Source organism: Barbus barbus (assembly GCF_936440315.1).
Source record: "Barbus barbus genome assembly, chromosome: 22".
In the NCBI taxonomy this organism is placed as follows: domain Eukaryota; kingdom Metazoa; phylum Chordata; class Actinopteri; order Cypriniformes; family Cyprinidae; genus Barbus; species Barbus barbus.
The window spans coordinates 6268793-6283085 of NC_136750.1; the positions used below are offsets into that span (position 1 = coordinate 6268793).

Sequence of the window (14293 nt, forward strand, 5' to 3'; positions counted from 1 at the left end):
CGAATGAATTCTGTTGAGATTTTGTGTGGGCCTGGTTATGATTAAGCATCTGGCTTATTTCTTTGGGTTATTTTGAAGCTTTTTAACTTCTAGTGTGAGTGGTTATAGTGAATTATCCCATTGATTTAAGACAGTAATGGGGCAATCCCAATACATTTCAAGCTTGTTAATTCTCCTATTTTTCTCTGTCTCTGATTAGCCCTCTCTCAGCATCTTTGTGTTCGAGAGAGATAATCTATGTTTCCTTCAGTCAAGTTTTTGCAGTATTCATCTCACAAAAAAGATAATCAAGCCAAAAGATCCAGTATATTGTATTCCTCTGTCATCCTCTCATATAAAGCAAACAAACCCGAGGGGAAATTTATTGGCTGTCAAGACACTATCTAAAGTATTTATTCATTTATCTGTCCGTTTTATTATTTAACTCATATCCCATAGGAGTCAGATATAGACACTACGGTTTCCTCTGGAACGATTTTCTCTTGTTTTCTGGACATAGTAGAGGAAGCGTCTAAAGACACAATCTTGAAACGATTTATTGATTGTTGTCAGGAATTTGGATACGCGGTGGATGCAGGACTATTATTATTTCGTCACTGAGGTTGTGTCGTGGTGAGATTGTTCAAGCGCTCTGTCATATTAGTAGCGTTATATGGAGTCAAGGGTTAATGGAGGGGCCATGAGAATGAAAATACACACTCAAGCTCAAGTTTCACTGGCCGTTTCCTTTCACTGCATGACTGTCTATAACTATAGCTGTTTTTCGCAAAATGCAGTATGCATGTTATGCTCAGTATGCACGTTTCTCTGTATATCTTTTCTTCAGAAAAATACTTCCATATTTGGAATTATTTTTTGATAGAAATCATACTGAGGTGCTTGAGCATTATTGGGATCACATATATGGAGCTCAAGCATTAACCAGCTAGGCCTTGCATTAACCCTGGCCCTCAAACAAACCAGCTTTCTTCTTTTGACAGTGGTCCAAACAAACCCTTTGTCATCTCCCATGCTCCCACTCAGAACAGCACTTGAGCTGCTGCAAAGAAATAGAGCACTTTAAAATTTACATATGACCTTTGAATGTAGTGATAACTGTAGAATCCACGTATTGCATCGCTGCGCGAAAGGCCTCAGGCAAGACAACTCAGGTGTGAAAACAGACTGAATGGAGTCAGGGCCTTTTGAAGGGTTCGGTCTTGTGGATTCTCTTGTGTGGAAATCTCCTCTCGTGAAGATAGTTATCTTGTGAGTTGTGGCAGGGAATGGAAGAAGCAGATGGATGTCTGGATTTTAAATTCAGAATTCTCCTCTTCATCATTCACATCTGTTACTCTTCAATCTCTCTTTTCATCTGAAGCTAACCTATAAAATGTGCACCAGGTAACGTTTTCAGATAAGTTTAGTTTTGTGCAGTGGTGCCTGAAGTCCAAGACCACAGTCGTGTGGTTTCTTAATGATCTACAACAAAACAGAGAGCGCTTTGGTGATAACTAAGTGAATATTTAATTATTACATTCACGCTGCTTTCAAAAATCTGATGAGAGTATCTCAGTAGACAAGATGTCACATGATCATTGGATTTTGGATGTGCATATGCTACTTGCGGAGGCAGCATTTTTTTTAGTTTTTGGACACAGCCAAGTGGTCAGGGTTTGGCAGGGTGGTCCAGTTAGCCCCTGTTGGTCAATGGTGTAACTATACTATTGTACTGCCAAAACAGCATTTCTGCATTGATGGCCTTTCAGAAGTCTCACTTTATTGACAAAACAACAACTACTTGACTTTTAATACCCATGACATTGAGCATACTTTGTCAGTTCGTGTTCCTGTAATTTGATTCTCTTGGCTGAAATTTTAGAACATTTTTGGTTGTTTTTGAACTTTTTTCTTGTATGCTTGAACGAACAGTTCTTATGTGCATTTCCACAGAAGTCTGTCTATCAAAGGGTAGCTACATACTGTACTACATGTGCCATTAATGAGTCAGCATGTAGACTAATGCAAATCTGACAGACGCATCTGTCAGGGAATGTAATCTTAATAATAACTGACCCACAGACTTTAGATGATATTTCAGAGCTGCATTCAAATGCCAGTGAATGCAATTGTGTATATTTTCAAGAGTTTTATGTGATTTGCTCTTCTCTGTCTGCTGAGAACAGAAAGAGATTAATCTTATCTTATAACTATGTATGATTAAGTATATAATCATCTTTACGCTTGGTTCATGTAATTTCATTTCCTTGACAATATATTTATTTACTTGCAATATATAAATTATGGGCTAACAGTTTCTATAGCAGTAACTGCATGTCTCATTGGGTGACAGGAGTGGGTTTGTGTGATAAAGCATTAGAGTGCCACCTAATGGCCTGACAGGCAGATCACAGTCACATTTTGTTGCTGTCAAATGTTAGTGTAACATGTTCATAGTTAATGTGATTCTCTGATATAACACCAGTGTGACTGACTTAATTCACTAAAAAACTGCTCTGGTTATTTTACAGTTTACATAACTGACTTTGATCTTATTTAAATATGCTAATATAATAACAGTAACCTTTTGTTTTCCATAGGAGGGGAAGAAGAAATTTGACAAGGAGACAGAAAAGTACTACTCCTCACTGGAAAAACATCTCAACCTGTCGTCCAGAAAAAAAGAATCCGCTCTCATAGAGGTGAATCATTCCACAAATAAGGCTAGATTTGCATTTTCCGAAGGAAATCCTTGCATAGCATCAAAAGAATTACAGTAAACTCAGGTTTAGGTTTTAGTCTTAGTTCTGAGGCAGTGCTGTATTAGAAGTGTCTTTCCATCATGACTTCTGTCTACTGCACACTAGACTCACAGAGAACCAACAAATAAGTATAAATTGTTAAATATATGCGAGAAAGACAACCAAATCACAATTCTGATCAATTTTCTTGAAAACAGAAACAAATAGCACATGCAATACTGAAATGATGTACATATCTTACAGTAATATTGTCTTTTTTTTATGACAACAATTGTGATGGCTATGTAATTATGTCAAGGGCCCACCGGTGGGCCCACTTGCCATTACATGATTTAAACAGTAATATCTTAGTCTGAACCAAAAGCAATCTTGACAAACTATATATTTTTTGAAAGCTTAAAGACTCTGGTTTTCATATTTGGTGACTGATTTTTAAAATATTTTACAGGGAAACTGTCATTTGTTAATTTGTAAGAAGAGTTCTCATCAGTCAGAGAGAGAGTTCTGACCTTTACTTTGAAATAGTGATACATATATAAAATCATGAAAAATCTCCATTCATGTTTATGTCAAGTGTTCAAAAGATAAAATTCATTCTATTTTTTGAGAAAAAAAAGGTCTAAAAGTGTTTCGAATATAAAGAAAAAACAATAGGTTCTCAATTTTTGATGCAGCGTGAACTATATTGTACGTCCAGTGTTCTTGTTGCTTGTCTTTTATGTGTTTTTAGAGGTTGAATTGAAATCAAATATTGCCATACCACCCTTAATACTTCTGAATGTGATGTTTACGTCATAAATATTGAGAAAAGAATGGAAAAAACATGTTTCAGATCACTCAAACCATGGAAATATGGAAATAGAGCCGCCCTTATATGGTTACTGGGGGAAGTCGTGGCCTAATGGTTAGAGAGTCGGACTCGTAATCCAAAGGTTGCGGGTTCGAGTCTCGGGCCGGCAGGGATTGTAGGTGGGGGGAGTGAATGTCCAGCGCTCTCTCCACCCTCAATACCACGACTGAGGTGCCCTTGAGCAAGGCACCGAACCCCAACTGCTCCCCGGGCGCCACAGCATAAATGGCTGCCCACTGCTCCGGGTGTGTGTTCACGGTGTGTGTGTGTGTTCACTGCTGTGTGTGTGCACGTTGGATGGGTTAAATGCAGAGCACGAATTCCGAGTATGGGTCACCATACTTGGCTGAATGTCACTTCACTTTATCACTTTATAATGGGGTTTGATGGTCATCTAGTGGAAAAGCTTGGTACTACGCCCAAACAAAATTTCACTGAAAGCTCATTTTTTGAGATATCAACCTCAGATTTGGAACACAACTTCTTCAGATTTTTGGTTTTGATTTTCTAGCAGTTTTAGAGTAAAACATGTTATGTAAAAGATATATTTTATATAAAATATAAATATACATTTTTTTTACATTTTATATTTTCATAAACTTAAACTTCCATAACGTTTTTTGTTCCAGAACTTTTTTCACCTCTACAATAATCTTCTTTAAAAAGAGACCAACCTTAAGTATCTGCTCCAAACCATTCAAAATGTATAACAATTTAAGTTGGAAATGTCATTTTCAGGCCTATAATCAAAATAGGGAACCGGCAGTTAACAGGTTAAAGGGATAGTTCACATAAACATTTAAATTGTCAACATTTACTCACCCTCATATCATTCCAAACTTGTATGACTTGTTTTTTCCTGTTAAACATAAAAGGAGAATTTGAATAATGTGTATTCTGCTCTTTCCGTGCAATTATAATGGCTGGGAACAAATTAATAACAACACACAAGACTTGTGAACTACTTTTATAGTCCTTAGTGTTCTTTTTGCAACTTGAAAGCTTGAATTTTTCCTTTTTTGTTTTACAGAAGAAAGAAAGTCATATGGGTTTGGAACAACATGGGGATGAGTAAATAATGATAACATTTCCATTTTTGGATGACTAATCCTTTTAAAAACATAAGCGTTTAAAAGCTTTAGTTCCTGTTTTTTTCTTTCATGCTGTTCAGTTGTGTTTGTTTAGCTGCTTGTTCCACAGATTCTCACAAAGCTGAGCCAGAAATTCTCACATGTATCCATTAACCAAAGCCCAAACACGTCCAAATGAGCGAACAAGCCTGGCAGCCATAACTGTCTGTCCGTCTCTAGGGTAACAGCGCTCTTTGTTCGTTTGCAGGCTGACTCTCAGATTGATAAGGAAAGGCAACTCTTTTATGACGCCTCTCTAGAATATGTCTTCAAAATCCAGGAGGTTCAAGAGAAGAAGAAATTTGAATTTGTTGAGCCGGTAAGATCTTTGTTTTCCATAAAATTTCATCTTATATTTAGACAAAAATGCACAAACCGCAAAACATATAGTCAAATGTGTATCCTGCAAAAGAAATCAGATGCCCATCATGCAGTGTACTGCAATGAGAATCAAGCCATCTGGTCAGTAATGGTTTTGTAGCCAACAGGAAGTAGCTGGACAGTTTATGACCACTGGAGTCATAATCTTACTGTTTTATCATGCCAAATTACAAACTTCAGCTCTCATTTCCTGTCCCACAATACCCCTGAGCTATTAAAGTTCACCCAAAATTCACCATCATTCCAAACCTGAATGACTTTCTATATCTGTGGAAGACAATACATGGTTTTGGTTGCCATTGAATTCCATTGAATGGACAAAAAAAACATTGAGACATTTCTTAATGTCTTCCACAGAGGAAAGGATGTTTGGAACAACATGAGGGTAAGTGAATGATGACACAATGATGACTTTTCATTTTTGGGTGAACCTAACATGCACTGGTCGGTAAAAAAAGATCAATTTCAATTCAATCTAATAAGATCACTTTTTCTAGGCAGAAATGAGATAATTGGAGATTTTGCTTCTGAGATGTTTCTTATGAAAACACCCCATTAATCTCAAATCAGTTTCAGTCTCAAACTGTGCTCATATTTGACAAAATACAGTAACTGCAACCAAAAGTCACTCATCTCAATATGAGCTCAGACATGTCTCCACATACTCGTCCAATACCACATGATGTGAACTGCTATCCACAATGTCAAGTTCAGTAATTAATCTTTGGAAGGAATATCTGAAGCAAACTTGATCCTTCCTCTTAAAGTAAAACAATAACTGAAAGATTTCTGCAGTTAAACATAGTTTAGGAGAGGAAGACCTCTTAATGTTCTTTTTTTCAGCCCTTTTCATGTTTAGCATCTAAATCTCCACTCAACAGACAGATCGCGTGAAATACACTACAGCTGGACCTCACATATTACAACAGTGGACAGAATTTGCATGACTCATTTCTGCATTAAGCATATTTATATGCATAAGTGTGAGCGGTAAAGTGAGCCAGAGAATGTGCTGTATAGATTTAGAGGAGCATCCAGTGTTTATCACCTGGCATGGGAAAAAACGATGCTGTTAATCTCCCAGAAGCACCGCAGTCTGGTCTGCTCTTGAGTTTCAGGGTGTGACATCAGCATCTTTGAAGTCTTCTGCTAAAGTCACTATCAGAAAGTCAAATCTTTGCACAGGCCTTGAGTATAAGAGAGCATGAGATAACTGTAATGATACATCTATATGGAACATTAGTCAAAACTTTATGCACTCACTGAAATGGCTTTGAAACCGTTCTCACGCAGAAATTGCTATTAAATGTCACAAATAATAATAAAAAAATGTCAAGTAACGATTTAATCGTGAAATTTTGAAATAGAAGGACTGGTATTTTCTTGTAAAACATGTGCCAGAGACTATTTTTACATACAGCTTTGAGAAATTATTCTTTACAGTGTGCATCAGGTCTGTGCAACAACTTTTTTTTTTCTTTTTTTTTTTCAATTACCGGTATTAAATGATTAATTTAGTATATCGAGTAAATGTCTTTCTAATAATTTAAGGTTATAGGGTTCTATTTTTATTTTTATTTTTTTTTGGTCATGAAACCCCAGACTACTTTTTCTGAGATTTTAGCAGAGGTGTTTGTGTTAGCATCTGTTAGCATCTGATAACTGTAACTGTTGGAGAAAACTGGTTCACTTTAAGCTTTTTTGCGCTATTTTTATCTTCCGGGTTTTAAATCTACATTGTGATGACGTCACAATGTGTACATCGATGACTATTAAATTATTCACGAGATTCGTGTTCTTATCCTAGACGCTTAATTATTCACAACAGATGTGTTGATTTGCTATGACAGACGCTACAGCGTGTATTAACTGAGAGAAACATTCATGGATCGAAGGAGAGTGTTTGTTTTTGCTTTGCTTCGAAGAAATCGGTACAAACGCGATTCATTCACTTAGCGTAGCCTATCCGTTTTTACAGCTCCTTGATACAACCCGTCAAAAGGCTATAAACACCATAGAATACTGAAGGTCAAAATTTTTGTACGCGTTTTTTCGTGTTCCCCATCCTTTTCTATCAAAATGCATGCTACAGATGCGAAAACCCAGAAAATCTAACCTTATCCCAATTCTTTTTGACGGACAAAAGTTTCGGAGCAGTGTGCAAACATGATTGATACAACGTGAGATCGTATTTATTTTTTAACGTGCGGAAATTTAGTCCCAAATTTGTGCACGTTGAAAGATAAATACGACATTTGATAGCATTTTGATAGGAAAGGATGACGAATATGAAAAATGCACATGAAAATTTCGGATTAAAAAGTTATCATAGCTGCAACAGCGCATTCATAAATGTTTTCGATACAGAGTGCAAATGGCTGTGCATTTATTTGTGTTTTTAACTCGATGGGAGCAAAATGAAACTTTTTTAGTGTTTTAATTAAAACTAACCAGTGCTGAAACATGACCCATTAAATCAATCGTATAATTTCTCCCCTTCCTTAATTCTGAATTGTACTGACACCTAGTGGTGTGGATGCAGAAACATGCACAAGTTTTCAATTACCAATGCTACTGTAGAAACTTAAAGGATTTTGATTGAGCAGTTATGGGAAAAGTTCAGAATTTACAAACTGACACAAAACATTGTGAAATACCTGTTTGCACTGAGAAAGAGAAGAGATGGATATGTTGTGCAGCAAACATATGATGGAAAGTTGTTGTTTATATCTTGCTGTATTTATATCTCATTTGGGGTTGCAGCTCTTGGCCTTCCTACAGGGTCTGTTCACATTCTACCATGAGGGTTATGAGCTGGCCCACGAATTTGAGCCCTACAAACAACAGTTACAGTTTAACCTGCAGAATGTAAGTACACTTTTCCACTTACTCTAGCCTCCTTCTGACCAAAAAAAGCTTTTTTATTTTTGAAAATATTTATAAAGCCACATGGTGTTTATGCCTGGCACATATAAAATAGTTTTGCCATTCATTTTGCCCTCTGTTTTCATGCCATAACCTGCTCTGTGTGTCTTTGATCAATATTGGCCTATAATAAACCACTTCCTGCTGCTCGTCAGCATCTCTGTGTCTGGGTTCAGTGACCTTTGACTCTTTCATTGCATCACTGTCACTGTAAACTCAAAGCTTATGTAGTGTTACAAAATGTCAGCTTGTTCTAAAGCACAAAAGACTTGTGCTGCAGCACTGTGCCAGCACTGCGGCATATATACACTGAAATAAAGCTGCTGTGAAAGCGTGAGACATTGGCCTTAACAATAAGTCACTACCGCAGGACAAGCACCTTTAATATTGTAGAAGTTGCATTGATAATTCACAGTGATGTATTTGGCTGAGATGTAACTAGTCTAGAGGACAAAAGAAGGATATGAAGCCATTTCTTTTAATTTCTTTCCAACAAACTGTGAAAAACTATTTGAATGCACTTGGTATGTACATAAATGAATATATATGGGATAATTCATGGCTAGGTGTGCCTTAAGTAAGGGATAAAGTATATCCAGCTGGTTGTAATTGAAAAATAAACCCGGACAGGGTGATCAGGACAGGTCTTTTATCACCCGGAGGGGTTTATTTTGTGATAATAACCAGCTGGATGTACATTATCCAGCTTATTATGCAGCTACTTGCCACATAAGTAAATAATTGGACACGAAATATTGATTTGAGTTGAAATATCTTATTAGCTCATTTGTAGAGCTTCCACAAAGAAAACAACAGTTCCTTTGAGCCACAACAAACGACTTAATTCATGACTTTTCACCAAATAAATAGTTACCTAAATATTGATTTTGAGTTGAAAATGGTTTAAAATCCATTACAGTTCACAAAACAATCTTTCTGGCAACTAGGAGAGCACTACAACAGAACTGCAGTACTATTATTGCTGATTTAATGTTCAATACATATGCTAAATGGCACACAAAATGGCACCAGTTGATTCTGAATAAAACAAGAGATAATGAGTCTACGTTGTTATATGAGATAAAAGAAGTGCCAGCTTCAGATGCCAGAAGTTGTCTGTTATACAGCGTTGATATTGACGTCCGTCATTATCAGGAAATATTAGATCTTTTAATGTTGTGACTGACCAGTCAGAATCAAATATTCCAAAAAAGCCATGGTAACACTTTATTTTAGGGTCCATTAATTAGTTGCTTATTAGCATGCATATTACTAGAATATTAGCCATTTATTAGTACAAATTAAGCACATATCAATGCCTTATTCTACTTAACCTAATTCTACATCCCTAATCCTACCCAATACCTAAACTTAACAACTACCTTACTAACTATTAACAAGCAGCAAATTAGGAGTTTATTGAGGGAAAAGTTGTAGTTAATAGTGAATAAGTGTTCCCTTTTCTAAAGTGTTGCCAAAACCATTTAATAAACACCTTGCTGTAGATTATCCCGCTTATACCATGGTCACTTGCCAGCATGGAAAACTACATTGATGTATGCAGTGCAAAATTTCAAACATCAGCATTATCACCTGAGAAGTAAAGTGTAGCTTTTCAGTAGTGAAGCTAGTTTATTCAATAAAATTCACAGGGCAGTGTTGACCACAAGTCTTTGTGCTCCTGAATGTTTCTTTGTGTTCACAATCATCTGTGTGATTGTCTGTTTTTGTCTGATTTTCAAATCCATTTTTGCTTCTAATCAATGTCGATACACTTCGTAGCTTTCATAGCTTGTAACTCTGTAATGACGACTTTTTGTTTGGAGAGAATTCACTTTTAAACCAACACAAGCAATAGCAATCTATCTGAGGAAAATGCTTTTCAGTCTCTATGCGATTTTAAAAGCATTGTCCTCTGTTAGATGGCTACGGAAGCGTATTGCATTCACTTGAGGAAAAAAATCTACTCTGTTTTTCTGAATTAACGAGTTAATTATCTCAGAATTACGAGATAATTAAGTCATTAATTCAGAAAAACAGAGCAAAAACTTTTTTCATGAAAAATTATCTCGTAATTCTGAGATAATTAAGTCATTAATTCAGAAAAACAGAGCAAAAACTTTTTTTTTCATTAAAAATTATCTCGTAATTCGGAGATAATTAACTCGTTAATTCAGAAAAACAGAGCAAAAACTTTTTTTTCATGAAAAATTATCTTGTAATTCTAAGATAATTAACTCGTTAATTCAGAAAAACAGAGCAAAAACTTTTTTTCATGAAAAATGATCTCGTAATTCTGAGATAATTAACTCGTTAATTCAGAAAAACAGAGCAAAAACTTTTTTTTCATTAAAAATGATCTCGTAATTCTGAGATAATTAACTCGTTAATTCAGAAAAACAGCAAAAACTTTTTTTCATGAAAAATTATCTCGTAATTCTGAGATAATTAAGTCATTAATTCAGAAAAACAGAGCAAAAACTTTTTTTTTCATTAAAAATTATCTCGTAATTCGGAGATAATTAACTCGTTAATTCAGAAAAACAGAGCAAAAACTTTTTTTTCATGAAAAATTATCTTGTAATTCTGAGATAATTAACTCGTTAATTCAGAAAAACGGAGCAAAAACTTTTTTTCATGAAAAATTATCTCGTAATTCTGAGATAATTAACTCGTTAATTCAGAAAAACAGAGCAAAAACTTTTTTTTCATGAAAAATTATCTCGTAATTCTGAGATAATTAAATCGTTAATTCAGAAAAACAGAGCAAAAACTTTTTTTTCATGAAAAATTATCTCGTAATTCTGAGATAATTAACTCGTTAATTCAGAAAAACAGAGCAAAAACTTTTTTCATGAAAAATTATCTCGTAATTCTGAGATAATTAACTCGTTAATTCAGAAAAACAGAGCAAAAACTTTTTTTTCATGAAAAATTATCTCGTAATTCTGAGATAATTAACTCGTTAATTCAGAAAAACAGAGCAAAAACTTTTTTTTCATGAAAAATTATCTCGTAATTCTGAGATAATTAAATCGTTAATTCAGAAAAACAGAGCAAAAACTTTATTTCATGAAAAATTATCTCGTAATTCTGAGATAATTAGCTCGTTAATTCAGAAAAACAGAGTAGATTTTTTTTCCTCAAGTGAATGCAATACGCTTCCGTAGATGGCAGCTGCATTACTCGAATATGATTTCAGGCCATTCTCAGGAAATGGTGTATTTTATGGCAAATAAAAAAGATGATTTCTTTTCCCATAACTAGCTAAAACTATTGAAGTTTGATGAGCTTTTGCTTTGAAGAACATGCTAAAAGTGTTACAGATAACCCAAGATGCCGTTCGTTTGAAGACACTAACAAAAATGTACTAAAAATGGTCATGATCTTACCATGGTTTTAGTACTACTGTGGTATTTTATGAAGTACCTTTGAACACACACACACACACATTTTTCTACATCAATGTACAGTATCAATGCCAAGAAAGATTATGCTTGCAAAACACCTCATTTTGAAAAAAAGAAAAAAGTAAGTGAAATATCCGGTGAGTGGCACTAAAATTGCATTCAGTTTTATCCGAAACAGATGAACATGAATCTGGCAATGTTTTATTTTGCTGGTTTTATACGTAAAGTGGTAGTTTGGAATTGAAATCTTTCATCAGTGGTGCAAAAATTTAAATGCTCCATCACTTATAAAAGTAATGCCTACACAAAACCTAACTGATAATGTTAGCAAGCAAATGGCATGTAAAAAAAAAAAAGTATTTGCTGAAGCAACCATATCATTTTAACTTGCTACTACAAGTCTTGGAGCTCTTTTATCATGACTTGTGTTTCGTGGGACTTGTACCCGAGCATTTCTCATCGTAATTGCAGTGTTGTATCAGGTGAGCTATCAAGCAAGTTTACTACATCAGAAAAAGCCACTGATTGTATGCAAACGTCAAAATGTATTATAAATCATGCACTATGGTAAAAATCACTATATTTTGCAACAGATCTCCTCTTTCCTATGCATGTCTGTATGCTGTAGATGTCTATTACTATATAATTATTTCAGTCTCATGTCTGGTTTTAATGTATTTGCATCTGTCAGATTAAATATAATTGGCTATTCTAAAATGACAGTTGATATTCCTATGATCCGTTTGTGTACACATGTTTTTATTTGTTGGATGAAGACAAGAAACAACTTCCTGAGCACCAAGCAAGAAGTAGAGAAGCTGATGAACAGAGTTCGGTCTGCAGATCAAGACCAGAAGCCCCCAGGCCAGTGGACAATGGAAGGCTACCTCTATGTCCAGGAGAAACGTGAGCGTTACAATCTTTCAGACAGACAGTCTATGGCCTTCCATACCAGACACTTTTTAAAAAATATAACAAGTCTAGAATTTGGTTTTCATGCGTCTTCATTTTTATCTTCCTGTAGTGACCTTATCCTGTGTTTTTCCTGTTCTTTCATACTGCAGAGGAAATGCCAGAATTAAATTGCTCTCCACATGTAAACAGTTAGATTGTATTCTTAGCATTAGATTATAGAATTTCAGATAAGACGTGAACGACCTGGTCTAGGAAAGGATAACATTGCCCTCTGGTGGATGGATACGCAATACACAGTTAGATAAAAAAAAAATTGTATAATATAATTTTAAAACAATAGATTTTAAAATCCAAAGATATTAAATGATCACAGTAAAGAAATAAAAGGTATAAATACATATTAAATACATTTTTTAAATATTCTAAATTATTCTATAAATGTATTAAAAATAAAAAGTTAAATAAAGCTAATTGAAGGTACTTTAACCAATTAAAACAAGAAAACTAAGTTTGTTATTATCCATTATTTTCTTGCATATCTATTATGTATTGTGTTATTGTAAATGTATTTTCTTGTTTGTAAAGTACACTTTGTAATATTTGGTGGTGGGGGGGGGGTTCTTTCAACTGTGCTATTCACAATAGGTACTTATTGAAATAACACTATAAATAGGTGTATGTATGTGTGTGTGTGTATATATATATATATATATATATATATATATATATATATATATATATATATATATTTATTTATTTATTTATTTATTTATTTGTTCAAATTTTGGAGCATGGGAGCTGCAAATGACTGTTTTGCCAAGCAAGAATATCACTTATGCCTTATGCACATCTCGTGCGTTTTTCAGGGCCTTTGGGTTGCGCATGGACTCGCCATTATTGTACATACGAAAAAGGCAGCAACATCTTCGGCATGTGCAACACCGAGGCAAAACCCACAGCTAAACAGGTACAAAGATGCTCATGTTTCAGTCATCTGTAGGAACAGAGGTGCTGTTTGCATCAGATCCTCACTATCTGTCTCTCTCTTTTCACAGAACGGTGTCATGTCAAATCCCACAGAGAAGTTCAGACTGAAGTCCTGTATCAGGAGGAAGACTGACTCGATTGATAAGCGCTTCTGTTTTGATATTGAGGTGGTTGAAAGGTGGGTGTCTGCACTGACGACACAGTACAGGTGTTTTAAATCTTTAACACTCCCCGAGAAATACAGAAAGACATATTGTCATCTGTTATTCACCCTCATGTTGTTATGAACCTGTGTGACCGTCTGTCTTCCATGGAGCACAAAAGGAGAAATTTTAAAGAATGTACATGCTACTTTTTCCGTGCATTGTATTTTATATCAGGTTATATACAGTGCTGCTTGAAAGTTTGTGAACCCTTTAGAATTGTCTATATTTCCGCATAAACATGACCCAAAACATCATCAGATTTTCATATAAGTTCTGAAAGTAGACAAAGAGATCCGAATCAAACAAGTGAGAGAAAAAATATGTTCTTTGTCATTTATTTATTGAGAAAAATGATCCAGTGTTACATATCTGTGTGTTGCAAAAGTATGAGAATCTTTGCTTTCAGTATCTGGTGTGACCCCCTTTTGCTGCCGTAACGGAAGGTGAAGTTTCTTGATCAGTCCTGCACAATAACATGTAGGAGTTTTAGCCTATTCCTTAGTGCAGAACCACTTAAACTCTGTGATGTTGATGGGTTTCCGCCTATGAACTGCTTGCTTAGGTCCTTCCACAACATTTTAATTGGATTAAGGTCTGGACTTTGACAAAACATTAACTTTGTTCTTCTTTAACCGTTCTTTGGTAGAATGACTTGTGTGCTTGGGGTTGTTGTCTTGCTGCATGACCCACGTTCTCTTGAGACTGTTCTTAAACAGATGTCCCGATGTTTTTCTTTAGAATTTGCTGG

At 35.1% G+C, this 14293-nt stretch overlaps 1 protein-coding gene across 7 annotated transcripts in view; it reads left to right on the top strand.

The window, feature by feature from the left end:
- LOC306888430 (rho GTPase-activating protein 42-like) overlaps positions 1-14293 on the top strand; it is a 125340-nt gene that overhangs the window by 91861 nt on the left and 19186 nt on the right. For all 7 annotated transcript variants that reach the window (XM_079446723.1, XM_079446725.1, XM_079446724.1 and 4 more), the window contains exons 5-10: positions 2580-2681; positions 4930-5040; positions 7866-7970; positions 12214-12343; positions 13219-13319; positions 13408-13517. In XM_079446723.1, the coding sequence (XP_079302849.1) occupies positions 2580-2681; positions 4930-5040; positions 7866-7970; positions 12214-12343; positions 13219-13319; positions 13408-13517 (659 nt within the window). The remainder of the gene's footprint in view (positions 1-2579; positions 2682-4929; positions 5041-7865; positions 7971-12213; positions 12344-13218; positions 13320-13407; positions 13518-14293) is intronic.